General features: G+C 42.8%; 1 protein-coding gene across 6 annotated transcripts in view; it reads left to right on the forward strand.

Annotated features, from left to right (window-relative positions):
• HSF2BP (heat shock transcription factor 2 binding protein) overlaps positions 1-23,565 on the forward strand; it is a 157,246-nt gene that overhangs the window by 11,797 nt on the left and 121,884 nt on the right. For all 6 annotated transcript variants that reach the window (XM_075542246.1, XM_075542244.1, XM_075542243.1 and 3 more), the window contains one exon: positions 10,402-10,505. In XM_075542246.1, coding sequence (XP_075398361.1) covers positions 10,402-10,505 — 104 coding nt within the window. The remainder of the gene's footprint in view (positions 1-10,401; positions 10,506-23,565) is intronic.

The raw sequence follows: 23,565 nt of genomic DNA on the forward strand, positions 1-23,565 counted from the left end.
TAACCCAGTGCTTTGAACAGTTCAGTCTGGTGGGTCATTCCCCTGCTTGTCTTTCAGAGCAAACCAGCCTTCAACAACCAAAGGGCCAGAAAGTGCAAATGTACTGCGATGATATATGAAGATTATCGTAAAGTCATAGAGGATAAGAAAGATAGGAGAGAGAGTGAAATAAAGGAGTCAGACACATTTTATAGTAGTATGCTCACCTCAGCTCTGGACTATGCAGAACTGGGAGAAGTGAGAGTGAGAGTTTACTATCTAGGGGCATTTGTAGGTTGCTTTAAGACATGCACATTCACTGATGACATGCATCACAAGGTGGGAAGTATCTACATTAAGGTCTCTGAGCTCACAGATGAGGAAACGTAATACCTGCACTGGGGGAAGGTACAAGGCAGGTTGGGTGTCAGGCAGGAAGAGAGAACAAAAGGATAGTGCCTGCTTCTTTAGGGAGATATAATCAACCACGGGCTCACTTTAAGGCAGCCTAACTGTTAAGGGGAGAATCTGTGGGAACGATATTTAAAGCAGGATAATGTACTTAGACTTTACCTCTAACTTAGCAAAGTGGAGGCTTTCTATCATGGAGTACCATCTTTCCAGATTCCCTCTGTAATAAGTTAGGGAATCTAGCCCTAGTCATAGTTCCCTCTGTTAGTTTCCCACACTTGTCTTTAATGGCTTCCCCTTGCTCTGAGGATAAAGACCAAAATCCACTCAAACTCAAACTCTCTGCTCTGGAGTTAATCGTGACTCACAGTGCCTCTAATAGCCCCTTTGTGTTTCTGAGGCAGTAAATCTTTTCCATAGCAGAAAGCCTCATCTTTCTCCCATTGAGTGGCTAGTGGATTTGAACTGCTGATCTGGCAATTAGCATCCCAGCATGTAACTCTTTCTGCCATTAAGACTTCCTTACTGCCTCCCAAAGCAAAGCTCCTGTGGCCTAGAAGGTTTCATTCTCACTGGACTCTATCTCAGGCCAGGTTTACTTCCTGTGGAGAACCTTATGTGACTGCCTGGATAAGACTTAGTTTCTTGTTAGACGTTTTCTTGGCTCCTGTAGCTTAAGAAGCCCTGATATCTCAGTGGCTAAAGCGCAGAGTGGCAACTGGGAAGCTTCTCATGGTCCAAACTCATTAGTCCAGGGACGAAAGATGTGGCAGTTTGCTTCTGTAATGATTTATAGCCCAGGGAACCATATGGGGCAGTTGTGTTCTATAGGGTCCCAGTGAGTTGGAATCAACTTGGTGGCAGTGGGTTTGGTTTGGATAGATCCAGTGGTTCTGTTAGCACTTTCTAAGTTGGAGGGAGGGCAGGGCCCCTGTATTTACCTGACATAAAGAAGGCTCTTTCCTTGAGCATCTGGTCCTGAAAAGGGGGTGGGTGGGCTGTCACGCCACACACTCTTCTGCACTGTCTTTCTCAGTTGCGGTATGCTGACACATGTGCTCCAGTAAATTGTTGAGAGAAAGGAAGAATCAAGGTGGACTGGGGTGCTTCTAGGAGGCTTTCCTGGGAACTCTGAACTTGAGCTGTGCCTTGAAGGCTTTTGGGGGCTGACCCAAAAGAAGGCATGTGAAGGTTCCTTGTCCCTAATTTTAGCTCTTGACCTCTTACCACTTAAGTACCTGGAGCAAACCCAAGGATGGCAAACATTTCCCCCTTTTCTTACCCCCATAAGCCCTATCTCTGACCATCTTCCCTCTGCCTTCTTGGGGCCTATCTTCCCATGGCTCCATGAATAGACCAGTGCAGAGGAAATTCAAAAGCCACACTGTGGTAGCAAGAGGCATCTGATGAGTTGATTCTCCTCTGTTTCCTCTATCCTGGGGTCCACTAGGGTTCTTGACTTTCAATAGCCACGCTTTTGGATTCTAGAGGCGGGTACGCGCCATGTTAATCAGTGATGGAAGAAGAGCTTAACGAATGGATGCGGACTGAGAAGGGGAGGAGAAGACAGAGACCCTATGTGAGGGCAGTTGTCTATAGTGTGTAGGGGTACATGTGTTTGGATGGCTTGGGCATGCTCAGGCTGTACAGTAACTGGTGAGTCTGCTAGAGATTTTGTTTGTATGAAAGAATGAAGAAGTGGGCAGCACTCGATGATGACTCTTAATTACCTTTGGGAATTGGGCAAGGTAAGTGGTGGCATTTGGAGGAATAGCAAGGATGATGTGACCTGAGAATCTTTAGAGAATTGATGGACACTGAAGAGAGAGGCATGGTTTAGTAGAAGGATAAGGGAAACACATTTGAGGCTAGGATGGTTGCTTGAATAGAAGCTGCAAGTGGAGTAAGAATTGGGGTATAGCTGAGTTGAGGATAGTAAATGTGAGTGAGTAGGTCTTCAAAAACAAAATGGCCATGGAGTAATTTTTTTCCCTCTGTGTTAGGCCAGGTTCACTAGAGAAACAAACCCAGTGGCGCTCACGTATGTGTAAGAAAGAGCTTTCTATCAAGAAGTAGTTATATATCAGGAAAACATCCCAGCGCAGTCCAACTCAAGTCCTTAAGTCCAGTCCTAGTCTGTAAGTCCCTCTTCAGACTCACTCAGTCAGGCAATGCTGCAGAACGGAGGAAGATCACAGGTTGCAGAATCATGTGGATCCTGTGGCAGTGGTAACATCACAGGGCTCTGGCAGCAATCAGGGTCAGCCAGCAGGAAGCTGAAGGCAGAGAGAGCGCAGGGGAGATTCCCAGGGACCGCTTAAGAGAAGGCCACTCCCACCAGGAGGCACCATCAGGCTGTGACCTGACTGACAGGTTGAATATCACCTCCACACTTTTATATATCTTCAAGTTCTCATGAAAGTAGGTAACTACCACACCCAACAGTTTTATTGACATATAATTCACATTTTATACAATTTAATAGTTCAATCGCATCAAGAAGAGTTGTACACTCATCAACACAATTTTAGAACATTTTCTTCATTCTTGTCCCCCTTATATTAACTCCTCATTCCCCCCCAACCTCCACAATACCCCTAAGGAACTATTAATCCAGTTACTGTCTCTATAGATTTTCCTATCCTGGATTTCATAAAAAGAAAAATATTAAAAAGCAAAAATAAAAAACTAACAAGAATAACAAGGTAAAACAGATCAAAAACTCAATGGAGAAGAAAGCAGACAATATTAAAAACTAGAACAAATCCAAAGGGATCATAAAGAAGATCTGGGATGATCCTATTGGAAGTTACCACGTGGGAAGGACATCAAGCTAATGATTAAAAAAATAAAAAACACCCTAATGATTAAAATGGTGTTTTTTTCAGGGAATGCTTTTTATATCTGAACGTAGGCTGGATTTGAGGGTTAGGATGGAAGAGGAAGGCGATGGAATGATAGTCATCAAGGATGCTAACATGGTACATGTTCCCTAAGTACACGTGACTGGCTGTGTCAGTATGGTGAGGGGGTGGTGCCTTACAACATTGTCATGAGACAATAATTTATGGCATCTTATAACATTGCCACGAGACAATAATTAATCCTGTGATGGAGTGAGGTCAGGGTGCCAGGACTCATTGGGAATGGCCATGGAAACCTAGAGGTACAGGGAGTCCTAGTTCTGCTCTTTGCTGACTCTCAAGGCGTTTCCCTCTGAAAAATGAGGGCACTGGTGCTTGTTGCTAGTTGACATCACATCAGCGTCAGTTCATCTGCAGCAGTATCAGAACTGCACCCGCACGAGAAACGGTCATTAACGACAGTTCAGTTATGTGCAGTTCCTTTTTCCGTTAGTCTTGCAGACTCCACTAATTTCCTCAGTGAGATGCATTTCTCTTTACATCTGGCCTTTCTAGCTCTGGGTCTATGGTTCTGCCAGCATGATTTGCTGGGTTACAACTTTGCAAAGGAATTGGAGAGCTTACCATGCAAAGAAGGAAGGTAAAACCTTTGTGGCAATTGGTTGATTACTAGCAAATTAGATGGCTGGTCTACCAAGGGGATTGGTCAGTTTGTTGTCTTGGTGGGACGAGTAAGCTGATAAAAAGAGCCAATCCCACAGAGGTTGATGGGGACCCCACTACCATCAAGAAGAAGAACATGGAATAGAGCGTGTCCTTTGAACCTAGGGCCCTTGTGCTAGGAATCTCCTAGACCCAGGAGAGCGAGAGAGCGAGAGCTGTACCCAGGCGGCAGTCCGAGGCTGCACAAGCAGGAGATGTGGAGTGAGAACCAGGAGACCGATGTGAAAGGACTGTGAGGGACTTCTTGGCCCAAGGAGTGAGGTGGCTGCAGTAGGCTGGCCAACGCAGGGAGCAAGAGCGCTGTCTTTGGACAGGAGGCTTGCTGCCAGAGTGGGGTGCCTCTGGATACTTGTCAGCCAAGCTAAAGAGCTATAGCAATGCCCGAGCAGGCCAGAGGCTGAGCGGAGGCTAGTTAGGCCGAGAAATGTGGCCTGTCTGTGAGCATGGCCAAGAGGCAGGGAGGTTGGGAGTAGTCCTGATAAACTCTGTCCTGTATTCTGTTGCCTTCAAGATGATCCTGAATTGTAACCTGGTGGTTCCTTAATAAATCCCGTAACTGTGAGCGTAGTCTGTGAGTTCTCTGGCTATTGCCGCAAATGATCTAACCCAGCTGAAAAGTAGAGTGCCATGGTAGGGACAGCTGGGGTCAGAATTGGTAAACAAAAGGTTGGAAAGAGGAGCCCTGTCTGACCTCTACCTCCTTGGAATCGGCTTTATGCTGATCCTCATGATCTTGCTTCCCTCTCCCTGAATTTTCACAGCATCGGATGCTCCTAGCTTACAGCACCTTCCCTCACTGCCTTCAGTAAGGTTGTTGGTACATTTGTAATTTTCTTTCCTTAAAATCGTCATGCCTTTTTTGGGGATCCCCTTCCCCCACACCTGAGTAATATTTATAATTTGCATATTCTTGATGCATTCCATGTGCTGTAAAGTTTCTATGGGTTTTGAAGAAAGTGGAAGGTCATGCATCTTCTATTACAGTGCCCTACAAGGTAGTTTCACTGCTCCACAAATGTCTTGCTTTGCTGACAAGTACCCAGAGGCACCCCCTCTGCCAGAAACACAGCCACTGAAGTCCCCAGAGGCACCCCCTCTGCCAGAAACACAGCCACTGAACCAAAAGGAGGCAACATATGAGCAAGAACCAATGGCGCTGAAGGAGGAAGTTCAGACCGCACTGAAAGCACCTGCCAGGAACAAGGCTCCAGGAATTGATGGCACACCGATTGAAATGTTTCAGCCAGCTGATAAAGCCCTGGAAGCTCTTACTCGTCTATGCCAGGACATCTGGAAGACACCTCCTTGGCCAGCTGACTGGAAGAGATCCATATTTGTACCCATTCCAAAGAGAGGTGACTCAACTAATATTCAAATTATAGAACAATATATTGGTACCACACGCAAGTAAAATTTTGCAGAAGATCATCCAGCAACGGCTGTAGCAGTACATTGATAGGTAACTGCCAGAGGTTCAGGCCAGATTCAAAAGAGGGTGTGGAATAAGGGCTATCATTACTGATGTCAGATGAATCTTGGTTGAAAGCAGCGAATACCAGAAAGTTATTACTTATTTTTTTTACCATGTCAAGGCATTAGACTGTGTGGATCATAACAAACAATGTTTACCTTAAGAAGAATGGAAGTTTGTTGAGCTCATAAGGAACTTATACATGGATCAAGAGGCAGTGGAACAGAATAAGCGAATATTGCATGGTTTAAAATCAGAAAAGGTGTCCGTCAGGGTTGTATCCTCTTGCCATACTGCATGAAAGACTAGTGGCTACCTGAAAGCCCACCAGAGGCAACCTGAAAGCCCACTAGAGGCAACCTGAAAGCCCACACAGAGGCAACCTGAAAGCCCACACAGAGGCAACCTGAAAGCCCACACAGAGGCAACCTGAAAGCACACCCAGAGGCAACCTGAAAGCCCACACAGAGGCATCTTAGAAAAAAGGCCTGGGCATCTAGGCTCTGGAAACTCAGCCCTTGGCAGCCCTGGGGAGCACAGTTTCACCCTGACACATGGTCCAAGGCATCTTGGTGCCAATTCATAGCACAACAGAACGAAATGCAGCATGGTCCTGCGCCATCCTCAAAATTGTTCCTATGCTTGAGCCCATTCCCATGTAGGGATGATTGTCACGTACACAGGCTATCATTACTGATGTCAGATGAATCTTGGGAGGTAACTCTGATTATTACCCATGTCTCAGCTCACTTTAAATAGGAAATTCATTAGTAACTTTTTCTAAGTTTTTTACTATACCAAGTAGTGAATGACAAGAAGGTAAAGGATTTGAGATTCTTTCTTGTGCTATTTTGATGAAAAATTTATTTAATATTCAAGAACATTGATGGTTTATTATAATTGTGCTAAGTGATATAGTTCTGAAAAATGAGTCCCTTTTGTTTGGTCAATACTTTCAATACTGTTTTGGAAATTCTGCGCTGCTTCTTAGCCGTCCCTGCCTGTGAGTAAATTGAGTCTCTAGAGAGGCAGTCATTCTCCTGTTACTACAATCGCATTGCAGACGATAGATGGAGGTGCAAATGGTCTATTTCTTTATTGCTTCAATGTGTTGCTAGTCTCTGTAGGCCTCATTACTCTCATTCCATTAACTTAGTTAAATTGCTGTCATGCCTCTATTTTGAGCAAAGTGGTAGTGAATCAAAGTTTATCTAGTGGTAACCCTGTCCAGTCTTCATGGGTAAGATGTCTTGTCTACATATGATACATCATTCAAACACCCACACTTTTTCTGTCGCTACTTTTTCTTTCCAATTTCAAACACAATATATATTTATTACATACACAGACAAACTCTGTCATTGAGTTGACTGTAACTCAACAGCAACCTTTTAGGACAGAGTAGAACGGCCTCTGGGAGGTTCTGAGGCTGTGAATCTGTACAGGAGCATAAAATCTCATCTTACTCCCAAGGACCAGCTGATGCCAACCTTGTGGTTAGCAGCACAATGCGTACTCATCATTCAGTTCAGCTGACTGCCATCAGTGTTGACTCATAGTGACCATACAGGACAAGGTAAAACTGCCCCTGTGAATTTTTGAGAGTGTAACTCGTTATGGGGGTAGAGAGCCCTGTTTGTTTTCTCAGGGAAGTGACTGGTAGTTTTGAACTGCTGATCTTGAAGTTAGCAGCTCGGTGTATAACCACTTCGCTGCTGTCACAGCGAAGTAACTGTGTGTTTTTCTCTGTTCTCTTTCTCTGAAAGAAGTAATGGATAAAGAGGAAGTGCAATCATATGCGGTTGTAGGCATTAGGATGGTTCAGAAAACAAAACAGATGAACATCTCTGCCCCCAGTTTTAGGAGGCTGGATGTGGGCCCAGTTGAGTGGGACTAAGGTGGCTGCAGTACCTCAATCTAACCACCAGGAGGCGCCGCCGCACCACAAAGGGGAGCCAGCATCTTGGATCACTGTGGAAGGGTTGTTTAACCCTGTCTCTTTGTTACACAACGCTGCACTGAAGTCACACGTGCTGGCTATATTAGCGTTTGGGGCAATGAAATAACCAGAAAGAAAGAGAATTTCAGGAGTCTTTGGGACCAGGGTGCCATGGCGGCAGTGGGGGTTAGGCATCAAGCTGCTCCCCACGAGGTCTGTGGTTGAAACTTGCCACCTGTTCTGCTTCTGGGGAGGCTGTTTGTGCCTGTAAAAGATATGCAGTCTTGGGAACACTAGGGTAGCAATGAGTCCAAATCGACTCTGTGGCAGTGAGTTTGTGTTTTTTTTGTGTGTGTGTCCAGGGGCATCAAAATGAATTCCTAAGATATTTACCTCTAGTAAGGCTAAAGAGTTGTAATTTCCTATCTTCTTTATATATCAAGTACTGTATGGCTTAAGAATAGATTATAAATGCAAAGAAAATGTTTTGTTTTTTAAAAATCATTTTATTGGGGGCTCATACAACTCTTATCACAATCCATACATACATCAATGTGTAAAGCACATTTGTACATTCATTGCCCAAGAAAATGCTTTAAACCACCAACCAGTTTAGTTTAGTTTTGTCTGTGACCATGTGCAGTATGTATTTGACATGTAATTATAATGTGTATGTGTGTGTATGTATATCTATGAATAGAAGTATACTTTCATTTTATAATGAAGCATTCCCTCTGGAGTTCCCAGCAAGGCACTTAGCTGAGAGTTGACTTCTTGGATGGCCAGGATTAGTGGAACAAAAGAAAACATTCCAGTAAAAGTCACATATTGTATATTGTTAAAAAAAAGCAGGAAAGAAAACTTGGATTTAAGGGAGGAGGGAGAGTCCAAAGTTCCAGTTTCTAAGAGACATTTGTAGAGAAGCTTTGCCAGCCAATTTCATAATCTCTAACTGGCGCAAATATTTACCCCTAGGTTCTAATCGTCCTTCTAGGGCAAAAGGTCTCTAGGAAGCTTAGGGACTTCCTCTGTTTCTTCCACACTCTGGGCCTCTGGCCCTGATCCCTGTAGGCAGTCACCATGGTTTCGCCTTTGGATTTCTTCTCCTGGCCTTCTCAATGGCACCCTGGTGGTTACCAGCCACACCCACTCTCTTTGTCTGCTCTTAACTAGAGGAAGTTTCTGTAACCTTGTTCTCTGCTAGGCCAGCCCCCAACCAAACCATCCAGTCAGCTAACTCATAATACCATTATAAACTCATAAGACCATTATAGGATGGAGTAGAACTGCTTTTTAGGGTTTCTGAGACTGTACATCTTTATGGGAGCAGACAGCCTCATCTTTCTCCAGTAAAGAAACTGGTGAGTTTTGAACTGCTGATCTTGTAATTAGCAGTCCAATGCTTAACCCACTGGGCCACCAAAGCGCCTCTCTAAGATAGTCAGCAAAGAAGACCTCCAGCGGGATGGATCGACATAGTGGCTGCCATGATGGGTTCATACATAGCAGCTATGTATGGTTCAAGAGCAGGCAAGTGTTTTGTCCTGCTGCTTATAGGGCTGCTATGAGTCAGAACTGTTTTCATGGCCCCTAATGACAACCCGGGTAGAGTAGGATTCTCCTTTCCAGGCTCCTGTGCTCTGAGCCGGCTGCCTCCCTCCATTTTCTGGTCTTTCACATTCCTGTGGCTGGGTTCCCGGGCTCCCTATTGCTAATTGTATGTTGTGTCTGCATTTCATCTTGTCAGAGATCAGGCTCTTAGCATTAAGCAGTGGTGCTCAGGTGTGGTCCGGGAACCGGCGGCATCACTGTCACCTGGGAATGTGTTAGAAAGGCGCATTTTCAGGCCAGCCCCAGACCCACTGACTCCGACATTCAGGGGTGGGACCAGCAATCCGCTCCAGCAGGTCCTTCAGGGAATGCTGGTGTACATTCCAGCGTGTGAGCCCCAACTGAAAACCCAATCTGTTGCTGATTCTGACCTACAGCTACCCATAGCACAGAGTAGAGCTGCCCCACAGGGTTGCCAAGGTGGCCATTTTCATGGACGCAGCTACCACAGCTTTGTCCCTCAGAGTGACTGGTGGATGTGAACCACTGACCTTTCAGTTAGGAGCACTTACCCACTGCGCCACCAGGGTTCCCTCAAGTTTGAGAACAGCTGTGCCAAGGGGATGCTGGGATAATCATAGACAGAAATCATGAACTCTTAGCGTGTTCCTCCTCAATTCTAGGTGCAATATCAGCATAAAAAGTGATGGCTTCTCAGCCCTGATAACTATGCACTTAAAATTTCCAATGACTGTATTGCTGATTTATCTAAATGTCAAATTTTCTGCAGCATGAGCGTACATTTTATTTACAGAAGATAGCACTTTGGATTTCAGAGTTGTTGACTTGGACGGTTGGTCGGCTGCTGCTGCCGGGGCCATATGACTCAGCTGAGTGAAAGTAGTGCAGAGGCAGCAGTACAGGGCTCCCGTCAGTCCTTTCGCCTGTCCTCACTCTCTAACTTTCTCTTTTCTTGGTCAAAGAGCGGCCCTCCCCCACTGATAAATGCTACAGTTGTTCCATTGAGTCAGCCCGCCAGTTGGTGGGACTTGCTTGTGAATCAGCCAGTGCTGGCACTGAAGACTCCCTGAGCTGCCATCTGCTTTTTATGGAAAAGATACAAGTCTGTGCCATGAGACATTCAGGCTCCCAGCCCTGCCTTCAGTCCTTTAAATAACGCACTCTCTGGAAGTCCTGATTACAAGTCTGGCAGTTAGCGCGGCCTGCAAAATACAAAACAAGCCAAACGTGCTCCCCACTGTGGGCTCAAATCCGAGGGGATTGTGAAGCCCCAGGCTTAGAGAATATTGGCTATTCAGGAACTGGTGCAAAATCAGAATGATCTGACCTAAGGAAGCAGTACTGTGTTACTAAAAAAAAAAAAAGCATAGGCAAAAAAGATGCTCAGGAGAGCTTAGTGGTTTGAACTGTCTTGAGTATTTTTTCATGTCACTTTCTTCTAGACCTGGAAAGGAAAGAGCGGGAGTTAGAGCAGCTGAGAATGGATTGCGAACACTTTAAAGCCCGCCTGGAGACCGTGCAAGCAGAGAGCGTGAGGGAGAAGAAGGTACGGTGCTAAGTGACAGCGCTCCACATGCTGGTTCATGTCATGTCCCAGGTCGGGGCTGGCAGACAGCTGCTCATTTTGAGTAAGCCCCAAGTCTTAGGGTTTCTAGCCCCTAAGCCTCAAGAGATTGTAGTTTTAAATGTATGTGTTCTGAGTGAGTTCAGAACTAGTGGAACAATTTGATTTTTTGTATTGTGGTAAAAATAATACAGACAACAGAACACTCCCAATTCAACAATTTCTACATGTAAAAAATTCATTGATATTGATTCCACTCTTGTACAATCATCCATCTCTGTCCAAGTTATTCCACATCAACAGGAGCTAAACAAAACCTCCTTTAACTCATTAAGTTTTGATTCATATATATATATATATTATCCCCTCCTATTTTGAATAAGTGATATCATACAGTACTTTTTTATGTGACTAATTGACTTTGTTCAACATAATGTTTTTAAGGTTCATCCAACAGTTAGATTTTATAACCACTTAATGTGAAATTCACTTGGTGCCTTTTCATACTAATTTACTGTCAATTTTTATGTTTAAAAGGCTGTTCCAAAACAAAGACTCATAATAAAATAAGCATATTGAAACAAACAGTGCGAGTCATGGTTTACAGAGAGAAACCCACTGCCGTCAAGTGAACTCCAAGTCAGTGGTTCTGGAGGGAGGAGTAGGACGGCCCTGGCGGGTGTCTGCGAGCAGAAACCTTGAGCAGACAGCCCAGCTTTTCAACAGAAGTTTTCTCAGAACGGTCGACTTTTTGTAGACTTTCATAGCAAACAAGTAGAAAACATTAGGAAAAAGTTTTATTATCAAATTTGAGTTCAGTTGAGTACCACATCGTGTAAAGTTGAATTTTAGTTTTGCCACATTCTTTTTAAGTCCCGATTCTCTAAGATGGCAGCCTGATTAATTAGTGCGAGCCTACACGTCTCATGAGCTGAAAGAAGTTGGCGAACAGGCAAGAAGAAACTTGTTAAGTGTTAAAAGTGCAGGGTGAAGGCTCGATTCTACCTCAAGTTGCTGAGATGCAGCATTTTAGGATTGAAGCTCAAAGTGAGCAGGTTCTTAACTTTCTCATTCCCTATATTGATGCAGGCATTGCTGGGATTTTAGATATAATGCTTAAAAATTAGCAACATTTCTAATAAAATGCCAGTCTAGAAGAATGAAATATCTGTGAGAAATGAATTCCAAACAGAGCTTTGAAGGGAGTCATTATTTGTTTGACCCCTTGCTAAGAATTTGCATTTCCACCCCAGAAAGACTGGACCGGAGCTGTGAGTGTTGACAAGTTCCCCAGCTGATTCCATCTTAGGAGGCCTTTATAAAATGAGATCTTGGTGGCGGAGTGAGCTATAAGTAAGCCCTCCTTTCTGCTCCCATGAAGTTACCCTCTTGGAGAGACAGAGGGGCAGTGCTCCTCAGCTCTATAGGGGCGCTCTCAGTCAGCATTGATGATGGCTGTGAGTGAACGAGTGAGCGACGGAAATGCGAATGGTCAGCAAGTGGGTTTGAACAGGAGTGAACCTGTTTCCAACCACTGACGTGTCGCTGCCCTGGAAATTTGGCCTTAAAGTGCCATCATCTTGTAGCTTACATTATTGTTTCTGATCACACTCGTGCGGCAGTTCCAACGACTCAATGCAGTGGCCGCCATGGCTGGTGTTCTATAAAGGGGACCGTTTCTCATTTCCCTGCTGCAAGGATGGGCTGGCAGCTGCCTTTCCTTTGCTATTTCTGTGGTCTGTCCTGGCCTGGGCAGCTCATGAGGCCAGACTCTGGAAGCTTATTTTAGAGTTGAGGAACCAGGAAAGAATCCAGGGCCTAGGATCCTAAATTAGATTATTGCTAGTAAGTACTCTATTGTGGGTAAGAGTCATTAGAAAAAGTCAGAATACGGATTCCAACGTGTAAAGAAAGCTTAGTAGAACCAAAGTAGGGAGCAAAACTCCTAAGGTAGACCTGAATGATTGGCAGCTACCAAACACTCTGGAGAATGAATGTCTTTGTCGGTGGAAATAGTTCCTCAGCAATGATTGTGTTGGATCAATGGAAGGGGCATGCTTGGAATCAGTATCTTCTTAATCCAACAGACGTTAGCAGGAAGAATCCTGGCAGTAGTAACCTTTGAACTCCAGAGAAAAATATCATCTTTTACTGCACAAAGCTATCTTGGGGAGTATTTGAGTCCCTCTGAAGTCTTGTGCTGTTTCTTTGCGGTTAGATGTGTTTTTTTCATGACGTCAGTGCGTGGGGAGCCTGTGTAGTGCTGTATTGACTTTTCTTAGTGCCTTTGATTACTGGGTGATCTGAGCCTCGTGTTGCTAGGAGTCGAGGTGACCCCAAGGCAGTGAGTGAGAACCCCAGAACCAAATGCTAATTATGTGTGCAGACGGAAACGCTTCTATTTGAGGAGAGGGCTTCAATTGGCTCCTCGCATCGAATGATTATTTTATAAAACAATATATCTGATTGTGCTTTCAGTGATGGGTCACACAGCAGTGTAGGTTCCCATGCAACAACCGATACACAGATTGCCTAGTGACCTTGCTTATATTCATCACAGTGTGTGACATTCTCATTGTTTGCCTTCTGGTTGCTCCCCTTTCATTCATTTAGTCTTCCCATCTTTGTGTTTATTTATTTTTGACATATAATTCACACACCATACACTTCAAGAGTTCAGTCATATTCAAAAGAGTTTTCTAATCAGCACAATCAATTTGGGGACATTTGTTCCTAAATACCATTTTTATCAGGTAGTTCTAATATCATTTCTTCCTCAGAAATATTTTCTAGCTCTGTGTTTTGGTTACCTAGTTGAGCTACTTTGTCTAATTTCTTCTTATGAACCGAAGTTGTCTATTGTCTGGGAGATATTGTTGTGGCATTATACTTGTACTTATTTAACAGTAGAGTTTCTGTGTATTTGTAGGCACTCACCACCCGACGCCTGGCTGAGATAGGGAGTGTGAGTGTGTGCACAGTTCTCTGCTGGCTGTTTGTGTCGCCCAGTTTAGAGCGAGCTTGACTAGTGTAGACCCCTGTCTATCAGTGATCAGGTGATACAGGAATGGGCTGTGGCCCTTGGCCAGTCTGTGGGGCTCGAGGAGGTACAGTTGTGACTAGACTGTGTGGCTATGGTTTCTGTCTCCTGGGGAGAGAGGAGAGGGGGAGAAACCCCAAACAATAGCATACAAAGAAAATATAAAGAAAAAGTGTGGGGGAGCAGGAATCAGCAAGAAAAAAGCATTTGATAATTAAATTACAAGAACAATAAAAATTAAAAAATCAAGGAAGAAAATAGATGTAAAGTATAATAAACGGAAGTAGAGTGGAGGAGAAAGAAAAGTGAATGCTTCTGGTATTTTTTTCTTTTTAATTTATTGGGGGCTCGTATAACTCATCACAATCCATCCATCCATTGTGTCAAGCACATTTGTACATTTGTTGCCACCATCATTCCCAAATCATTTGCCTTCCGCTGGAGCCCCTGGTATCAGCTCTTCGTTTCTCTCCCTCCCACCCCCCCCACAAACCCTTGATAGTTTATAAATTATTATTAGTTTGTCACATCTTACACTGTCCGACGTCTCCCTTCACCCACTTTTCAGTTGCCATTCCCCAGGGAGGGGGTTATATATAAATCCTTGTGATCGGTTCCCCCTTTTTAGCCCACCTTCCCCTTCCCCTCCTGTTATCTCTACTCTCATTATTGGTCCTGAGAGATTTATCTGGCCTGGATTCCCTGTGTTTCCAGTTCTTATCTATACTAGTATACATCCTCTGGTCTAGCCAGATTTGTAAGGTAGAATTGGGATCATGATGGTGGCGGGGAAGGAAGCATTTACGAACTAGAGAAAAGTTGTATGTTTCATTGTTGCTACCCTGCACCCTGACTGGCTCGCCTCCTCCCCATGACCCTTCTATAAGGGGGTGTCCAGTTGTCTACAGATGGGCTTTGGGTCCCAACTCTGCCCTCCCCCTCATTCACAATGATAGGATTTTTTTTCTTTGATGCTTGATACCTGATCCCATTGACACCTCGTGATCACACAGGCTGGTGTGCTTGTTCCATGTGGGCTTTGTTGCTTCTGAGCTAGATGGTCGCTTGTTAACCTTCAAACCTTTAAGACCCCAGACTATATCTTTTGATAGCTGGGCACTGTCAGCTTTCTTCACCACATTTGCTTATGCACCCGCTTTATCTTCAGGGATCATGCAGGGAAGGTGAGCGTCCTGGAATGCCAATTTAATAGAACAAAGTATTCTTGCATTGAGTAACTGCTTGAGTGGAGACCCAATGTCCATCTGCTGCCTTAGTACTAAACCTATAAATACATGCACATAGATCTGTTTCCCTACATTCTTATGTAAATATATTTACATGTGGACATTCCAGTCTTTAGACCTCTATAAATACCCTTTGTCACCCAGTTCTTTCCTCTATTTCCTTTTACTTTCCTCTTGTTCCACTATCATGCTCAGTCTTCATTTGGGTTTCAGTAATTTCTCTCAGTTACCTTGCCCTTGCTGAATCCCTACCAGGCCTCTCACATCCTCCTTGCCACTGATTTTGGATCACTTGTTGCTCCCCTGTCCTTGGGTTGGTCAGCACCATCTCCTTACCCCCGCCTCCCCCTCTCCCGTGTTCCCCTAGAACCATTGGTCCAGTTGTTTTCTCCTCCAGACTATTCATCCAGTCTATCTTATCTAGATAGATCTATAGATAATAATATGCACCAAAAATCAAGACATAGCAAGCAAGATAGGCGATGACTGAGAACACAGCGATGACAACAATAAAGGAAACCAATTACCCATAGAAGAATAAATAAAAGAAAAAAAATTTTGAAAGAAAGAAAACCTGTAAATAGATAAAGGTTCTGATTTTTGATCTCTAGGCATGCCCTTCAGTCAGGTCTAATGGGGTACCATGCTCTGGCCCCAGAGTCTGTCCTGTTACTCTCTTGGGGGCTCCCTGCTCTGATCCCACAGTTGCTCAGTGCCGTCCTCTCAAGTAAATTCTTCTGGGAGGAGGGACAATGGTCCATGTAGCTGGTATGGTGGCCGAACAGTTTATTTCTTTTTATTGCTAATATTCTAACAGTTGGCTGTGTGACATTTTCTTTATTAACTTACCAGATAGAAATTTGGGCTATTTGCAGTCTGAGGCTATTATAAATAAGGCTTTTGTCACCATCCATGTGTAAGTGTTTGTATAGACATGGCTTTTCTATTTCTCGAGGAGATGCCTCGGAGTGAAATAGCTGACTTACATGTATGTTGTGCATATGCTTACGTTGCTAAGTAACAGCCAAAATGTTTTCCAAAATGACTTTGGTTGTTATTGTTAGTTGTTGAGTCAGCTCTGACTCATGACAACCTCATATAAAACAGAACAAAAGTTGCCCTGGTTCAGTGCCAGCTCCGTGATCACTGGCATGTTTGAATCTATTGTGGCACCGATGGTGGCAGCTCATATCATTGAGGATTTCCCTGCTTTGTTGCTCCTCTGCCCTACCGAACATGAAATACTTTTAGTGATGGGTCCTTAGAGATAATATGTCCAAAGTCAGCGTGCTGACATCTCAGCAACCTTGCTTCTAAGGGCCATTCTGGTTATATTTCTTCTAACACTCACTTGCTTATTTCCCGTTAGTTCATGGGTATTTATTCAATATTTGTTGAAAACCCCATAGTTTGAATGCATTAATTCTTTTTCTGTCTTCTTTTTTCATTGTTCAGCTTTGTATGTATTGAGATGAATAAGACCATGACTTGGGGCAGATGCACCTAAGCCATTAACATCATCAAAGGCATCTTTGCTTCTTAAACATTTGGAGAGAGTGTTGCAGCAGTTTTTCTTAGTGTAATATGCCATTTGATTTATTGATTCCTGCTTCTTTGGAAGTTTGTTATTGATCCAAGTAGAACGGAATCATGTACAATGTAAATTCTTTATTTATCTAGATATTTTTCATCCGTCCCCTCACAAAGATTTTCATTTGTTCATGTTCAGGTATAACCCTAATATACAGACTATGGTATGCAGTCTGATGTTCATCAGTACATGCTTCAAGTAATCTTCATTTTCAGCAGGTCAAGTTGTGTCATTTTTGTATCTAAGGTTGTTAATGAGTCTTTCTTAGATGCAGTGTCCTGTGACTTCTTGGATTATTTGTTTAACATTCGCATTGAATAGGGTAAAAGGATACGGCAGTATTGCATGCATTCTTCAGCTCTGAAGCATGAAGTATCTCCTGTTTATTGGGTCATGCTATTAGGTGCCATCAAGTCAATTCCAACACATGGGGACCCAGTGCACAACTATATGTATACTGCATGGTCCCGTGCCATCTCACAATTGTCCGTATGCCTGAACTCATTGATGTATCCACGGTGTCAGTCCATCTCATCAAGTGCCTTCCTCCCTTTCACTGTCCTTCTCCAGGGACTGGTCTCTCCTGGAAAATATATGTATGTATGTAAGATGAAATCTTGCCATCCTTGTCTCTAAGAAGCACTCTGGTCTTATTTCTTCCAATAAAAATCTGCTTGTCCTTCTAGCAGTCCATGGTGCTTTCAATGTTTTCCTTCAGCACCATCGTTCAAATGCATTGATTCTTCTTCGGTCTTCTTTATTTAGTGTCCAACTTTCACGTGTATATGAGGCATTGGGGCATACCATGGCATGGGTCACATGTACCTTAGTCCTCAAAGTAACTTCCATGCTTTTCAATACTATAAAGAAGTCTTGTGCAGCAGATTTACCTAATGCAATATGTCCTTTGATCTCTTGACTGCTGCTTCCATGAGCATTGATTATGGATCCAAGCAAGACAAAATCTTGACAACTTCTACCTTTTTTCCATTTACCATGGTGTTACCTATTGCTCTAGTTGTGAGAATTTTGGTTTTCTTTACATTGAGCTGTAATCTATACTGAAGCCTATAATCCTTGGTCTTCATCAGTAAGTGCTTCAATTCCTCCTCACTTTCAACTAGGAAGGTTGTGTCATCTGTATACTGCAAGTTATTAATAAGCCTTCCTCCAATCCTGATGCCACACTCTTCTTCAAATAAACCAGCTTCCCTGGGATGTGTTCAGCATACAAATTGAACAAGTATGGTGAGAGGATACAACCCAGATGCACACTTTCCTGATTTTAAACCATGCAGCATCCTCTCATTATGTTCGCACAACTGCCTCTTGATCCATGTACAAGTTTGGAACGAGGACAGTGAAGTGTTCTGGAATACCCATCTTCTCAAGGCTGTTCACAGTTTATTATGGTCCACACAGTCAAATACCTTTGCATAGTCAATGAAACATACGTAAACACCTTTAGGATATTCTCTGCTTTGAGCCAAGATCCATCTGACATCAGCATTGATATCCCTTGTTCCATGTCCTCTTCTGAATCTGGCCTAAACTTTGGACAGTTCCCTGCTAATGTACTCCTGCAACCATTGTTGGATGATCTTAAGCCAAATTTTCCTTGTGTGTGCAATCAGTGATACTGTTCTGTAGTTTGAGCATTCTCGTGGGTCCTCTCTTTGGAATGGGCACAAATATGGATCTCTTCCAGTCAGTTGGTCCTGTAGCTACTGTATATACTCAAGTATATAAGATATCTCCTAATATACATATAAATTCTGCATGAGCACACTTAAATGTTCTGGAACTCCTGTTCCCAGCATTATCCCTGATTTGTTATGACTCACCCAATTGTATGCCTTTGCGCAGTTGAGAAAACATGGGCAAGCATCTTTGTGGCAGTCTCTGCTTCAGCTAAGACCCATCTGACAATAAAGAAGCATGTGACACTAGCAGCGAGTTGCCACTGCTTTCATTCTGACTCATGGCAACCTGTTGTGTGTCAAAGTAGGACTGCGTTCCAGTTTCAGTGGCTTATTATTTTTCTAATGTAGATTGTTCAGTCTTTCTTCTGAGGTGTACTTGAACTTCTAACCTTTCAGTTAGCAACTGAGCAGGTTCACTATTTGAACCACCCAGGGGCAAAGTGGCGATGCCATTCTGTATTTCCATCAGAAATGTATGAAAGTCCCAGTTTTTCCATGTCGTTGCCAATCCTTGTTGTTGGTATTTTGGATTATAGTCATTTTAGTGGGTGTGTGAAGGTGTCTCTTTGTGGTTATAATTTGTGTTTCCCTGATGGCTAAGGAGCCCTGGTGGAGCAGTTGGTTACGTGTTGACTTGCTACCTGAGAGCTTAGCAATCTGAATCCACCAGCTGTCCCACAGGAGAAAAAATTGAGAATCCCATCAAGGTTTACAGCCTCATGAATCCAAGGGGCAGTTCTATTCTGTCGTACAGTGTCTCTGAGTCAGAAATGACTCAATGGCAGAGGGCAATGGGTGCTGCCACATTTGTTAACCAAAAGTCAGAGTTTCGAACTGCCAGCTGCTCTGCTGGAGGATTATGTGGCAGTCTGCTTCAGGCGAGATTGCAGCCTTGGAATGGGGGAGAGTGGGACTATGACCATGACTGTACATAGATTTGATGGAGGGTATTTGTACGTGGATGTGTATCTTCGCAGCAATGGAACACATAGGGGGCAAAGTTTATGAAAAATTCCTTAGACATAACCCCTCACCATAAGAGAATGAGTCACTGGGGCCTGAGGGTTCAGGGGACACCAAGGTCAATTGTCATAATACGGTTCACAAGGACAATGTTCTACATCCTTCTGGTGAGTAGCAATAGGGTCTTTAAATTTTGTGAGTGGCCATCGAAGATACAACTGTTAGGCTTTTCCTATCTTCAGGTAAGAGGAGCGAAGAAAATTGGAGGATGTGGAACAATTATTCCAGTAGAGTAATGGAGCATGCGAACTTTAGTTTCCACAACCCTGACACTAGAAGAACTAGATGATGCCCAGCTACAATTGCCAACTGCTCTGAAAGGGATCAATCATATTAGTAGATTCCGAAAGTGTGGAACAAACCAAAAATCACAAAAGAGACCAGGCTTTTCCTGGTCTACTAGAGACTGGGGGCCCTGAGACTCTGGAGCTTACCCTTCAGGTCTGGCATTGAACTCACCATGCTCATTGCTCAATTTTCAGCCAAACAACAGACAGGTCTATAGGGGGCACAGTAGCACTGGGGAGGTACACCTCTGAGTTCAAAAGGACAGCATTTCCCCAAAGATGAAGTTCAGAAGGGTTAGGACAGAAGAAAGACAGGAAATGGGAACCACAAGAAGAAAGTGAGAGAGGTGATGATAAACCGTGGGATTACAATCAATGAGGAACAAAATGTGTGACTTGTTGAATGGAAAACCGATCTGCTCTATAAACCTTCACATGATAAAACATTTTTTAAAAAGAAAAAGATTTCAGCCTTGGAAACTCTAGGGGACTATTCTATTCTGAGTCAGAATGGTCTTTATGAGTTGGAATTGACTCAATGTAACAAATTAAAAAAATTAACTAGTGTCTAGCATCCTTCTCTGTGTTTATTATTCATTCATATTTTTAAATTGGTTAAATGTCTGTTCAGAGCTTTTTTGCCTATTTTAATTGATCTGTTTATCTGATTGAACTATAATTAATCTGTGGCTTGCCTTTCAACTTTCTTAATGGTGTTGTTGAAGAATAAAAGTTTAACATTTTTGTATAAGATTTTTTTTTTGGTGGAGTGTAGACAGGGGGAACCGATTATAGGGATCTACATATAACCTCCTCTCTGGGGGATGGACAACAGAAAAGTGGGTGAAGGGAGACATCAGACAGAGTAAGACATGATAAAATTAAAATTTATAAATTATCAAGGGTTCATGAGGGAGGGGGTTATGGGGAGGGAGGGGGGAAAATGAGCTGATGCCAGGGGCTTACGTGGAGAGCAAATGTTTTGAGAATGATGAGTGTAACGAACTGTACAAATGTGCTTTATATAATTGATGGATGCATGGATTGTGATATAAGAGTTGTATGAGCCCCCAATAAAATGATTAAAAAAAGAGATTTTTTTCCTGGATCATAATTTTGTTTGATAGCCAAAAAAGAGAAATGTGTACTTAACCCAAGGTCACAAAGATTTTCCTTGAGAAGTTTTAAATTTTGAGTTAATATTATTTTACATATTAATATCCAGCTGTCTCAGTGTCTCTTATTTGCTGAAAAGATTATCATTTTCCTCTTGAATTGCCTTTATTAAAATCAGTTGATATAGATGTCAATGATTTCTATGTCTAGCCTTACTGGTCTTGATTTCTGCAGCCTTAAAAAATAATGTATTTTTGTTGAGACTATATACAGTAGAACATGCATAAATTCAACACTTTTTTTACATTTGTTTATTTACTTATATTTATTTATTTTAAATCATTTTGTTGGGGCTCATACAACTCTTATTACAATCCATCCATACATCCATTGTGTCAAGCACATTTGTACATTTGTTGCCATCATCATTCTCAAAACATTTTCTTTCTACTTGAGCCCTTGGTATTAGCCCCTCATTTTTTCCCTCCCTCCTCTACTCTCCCTCCCTCTCTCTCTCATGAAGCCTGATAATTTATAAATTATTATTATTTTTTTATGTCTTACACTGACTGATGTCTCCCTTCACCCACTTTTCTGTTGTCCATTCCTCAAGGAGGGGATTATATGTAGATCCTGGTAATCAGTTCTCCCTTTCTCCCCCACCTTGTCCTTACCCTCCTGTTATCTCTACTCTCACTATTGGTCCTGAGGAGTTTATCTGTCCTGGATTCCTTGTGTTTCCTACTCTGATCTATACCAGTGTACAGGCTCTGGTCTAGCCAGATTTAAAAGGTAGAATTGGGATCATGATAGTAGGGTGGTGGGTGGGAAGGAAGCATTAAAGAACTAGAGGAAAGTTTTATGCTTCATCGGTGCTATACTGCACCCTGACTGGCTCATCTCCTACCCGTGATCCTTCTGTAAAGGGATGTCCAGTTGCGTATAGATGGGCTTTGGGTCTCCACTCCGCACTCCCCTCAAAATTCAACACTTTTATGAGACACAATTCAGTGACACTGAGTACCTTCATTGAGCTCTGTATCCATTCTTATCCTTCATTTTGGAGTTGTTTATCCCCTATTCGTGTCAACTTGCTGCCCTCTCTAAGTTTCTTACCTCATCTTTTGGGTTGCAGATGTCAATTTGATCTTACTAAGCATTTTTCTATGTAAATCTTAAAAGAGCTCAATGCTCAAAACAGACATTCTTTACTAGATAAGCCAAACAATTGTTTGATTTCGAGATGACATCAAGGGACTGCAGCATTTATAGAATTTTTAATTAATTTTTTTTAGTTATCTAGCCTTGCTTTTCAAATTTTTTTTGGTATCACTCTGTACAAAATAGCCTGCTGAGATTTTGATAGGGATTGTGTTGAATACATAGATCAGTTTGGAAAGGATTGATATCTTAAAAATATCACGTCCTTAAAAAAAATCACATCTTACTTCCAGCTCATGAATATTGTATGTCTCCATTCATTTAGAAATTTTTTCCTCTCAATTATGTTTAATAGTTTTTATTGTTTTATTTTATTTATTCCATTTCATTTGTTTATTTGTGTTATTATGACTAGAACTTTCTTTTTATATGAACTCTCAAATCATTAATTTTAAGAATTTTCGACCACCATTTATTTGGCTCTGTGCACAGCCCTGTGTACGGCATGTCTGCCTGGAGCTGCCCAACTTGTCTTATCTAGTCATTTCCCGAAGCTCTCTTACAGCCTTGCAAAAGCTGCCCCATAACCAGAGCATTGAGATGCAGACTCCTTTGTTTTGAAGAGAGCACACATTCCAAAAGAAGAAGCCTGTGGGGTAGTTGTGTGTGGGTGTAACTCAAGTGTACTCAGCTACATCTATCTACCTTGAGTGATTGATCTCGGAATCCAAATTGCTTGTATGATGAAGTCAGATATTAAATCAATCCAGAGTTTATGTATGATATAAAATAACCTTCATATGTGCCCTAGGCCAGTGACAGTTCTCTTAAAGTCACTGTGTATGTAAGAATGAATGTGTATCAAATATGTCATGTGAAATACATAGCCTTGGGCCAATATCAATGGGCTACCCAAGGCCAAGTTAAGAGGCTGACATAGTTTGCTTCACAGCCCACTCCTTCTTCCCCCGCTTAGGTAGACAGTCCCTCCACATTTGTTGCCCTGCATCTACCTTTCTACAAGAAACACTTAAAAATGGTAGCTAACTTTAACTCTGGGAATTATTTAACTAATTATGTCTTGGTATGAATGAATTTAACTAGACTTTTATATTTCTAAGTTTATTTTTTGTTAGGCAAGGAAATACTGTCACCTTTTTTATATTGTTTTATTAGGAGCTCATACAACTCTTATCACAATCCATGTATGTGTAAAGCACATTTGTACATTCATTGCCTTCATCATTCTCAAAACATTTGCTCTCCACCTAAGCGCCTGGCATCAGCTCCTCATTTTTTCCCCTCCATCCCTGCTTCCCACTCCCTCATGAACCCTTGATAATTTATAAATTATTATTTTGTCATATCTTGCCCTGTCCGACGTCTCCCTTCACCCACTTTTCTGTTGTCCATCTCCCAGGGAGGAGACTATATGTAGATCCTTGTAATAGGTTCCCTCTTTCCAATCCAACCCTCCCTCCATCCTCCCAGTATCGCCACTCTCACCACTAGTCCTGAAGGGGTCATCCGCCCTGGATCCCTGTGTTTCCAGTTCCTATCTGTACCAGTGTACATCCTCTGGTCTAGCTAGATGTGTAAAGTAGACCTGGGATCATGATAGTGGGTGAGGAGGAAGCATTTAGGAACTAGAGGGAAGTTGTATTTTTCATCGTTGCTACATCGCACCCTGACTGGCTTGTCTCCCCCACGAGACCCTTCTGTAAGGGGATGTCCAGTGACCTACAAATGGGCTTTGGGTTGCCACTCCGTACTCCACCCCCACCCCCCTCATTTTTTGTTCTGATGATGCCTGATACCTGATTCCTTTGGCACCTCGTGATCACACAGGCTAGATGGCTGCTTGTTTATCTTCA

Source organism: Tenrec ecaudatus, chromosome 2 (assembly GCF_050624435.1).
Source record: "Tenrec ecaudatus isolate mTenEca1 chromosome 2, mTenEca1.hap1, whole genome shotgun sequence".
Taxonomy (NCBI): domain Eukaryota; kingdom Metazoa; phylum Chordata; class Mammalia; order Afrosoricida; family Tenrecidae; genus Tenrec; species Tenrec ecaudatus.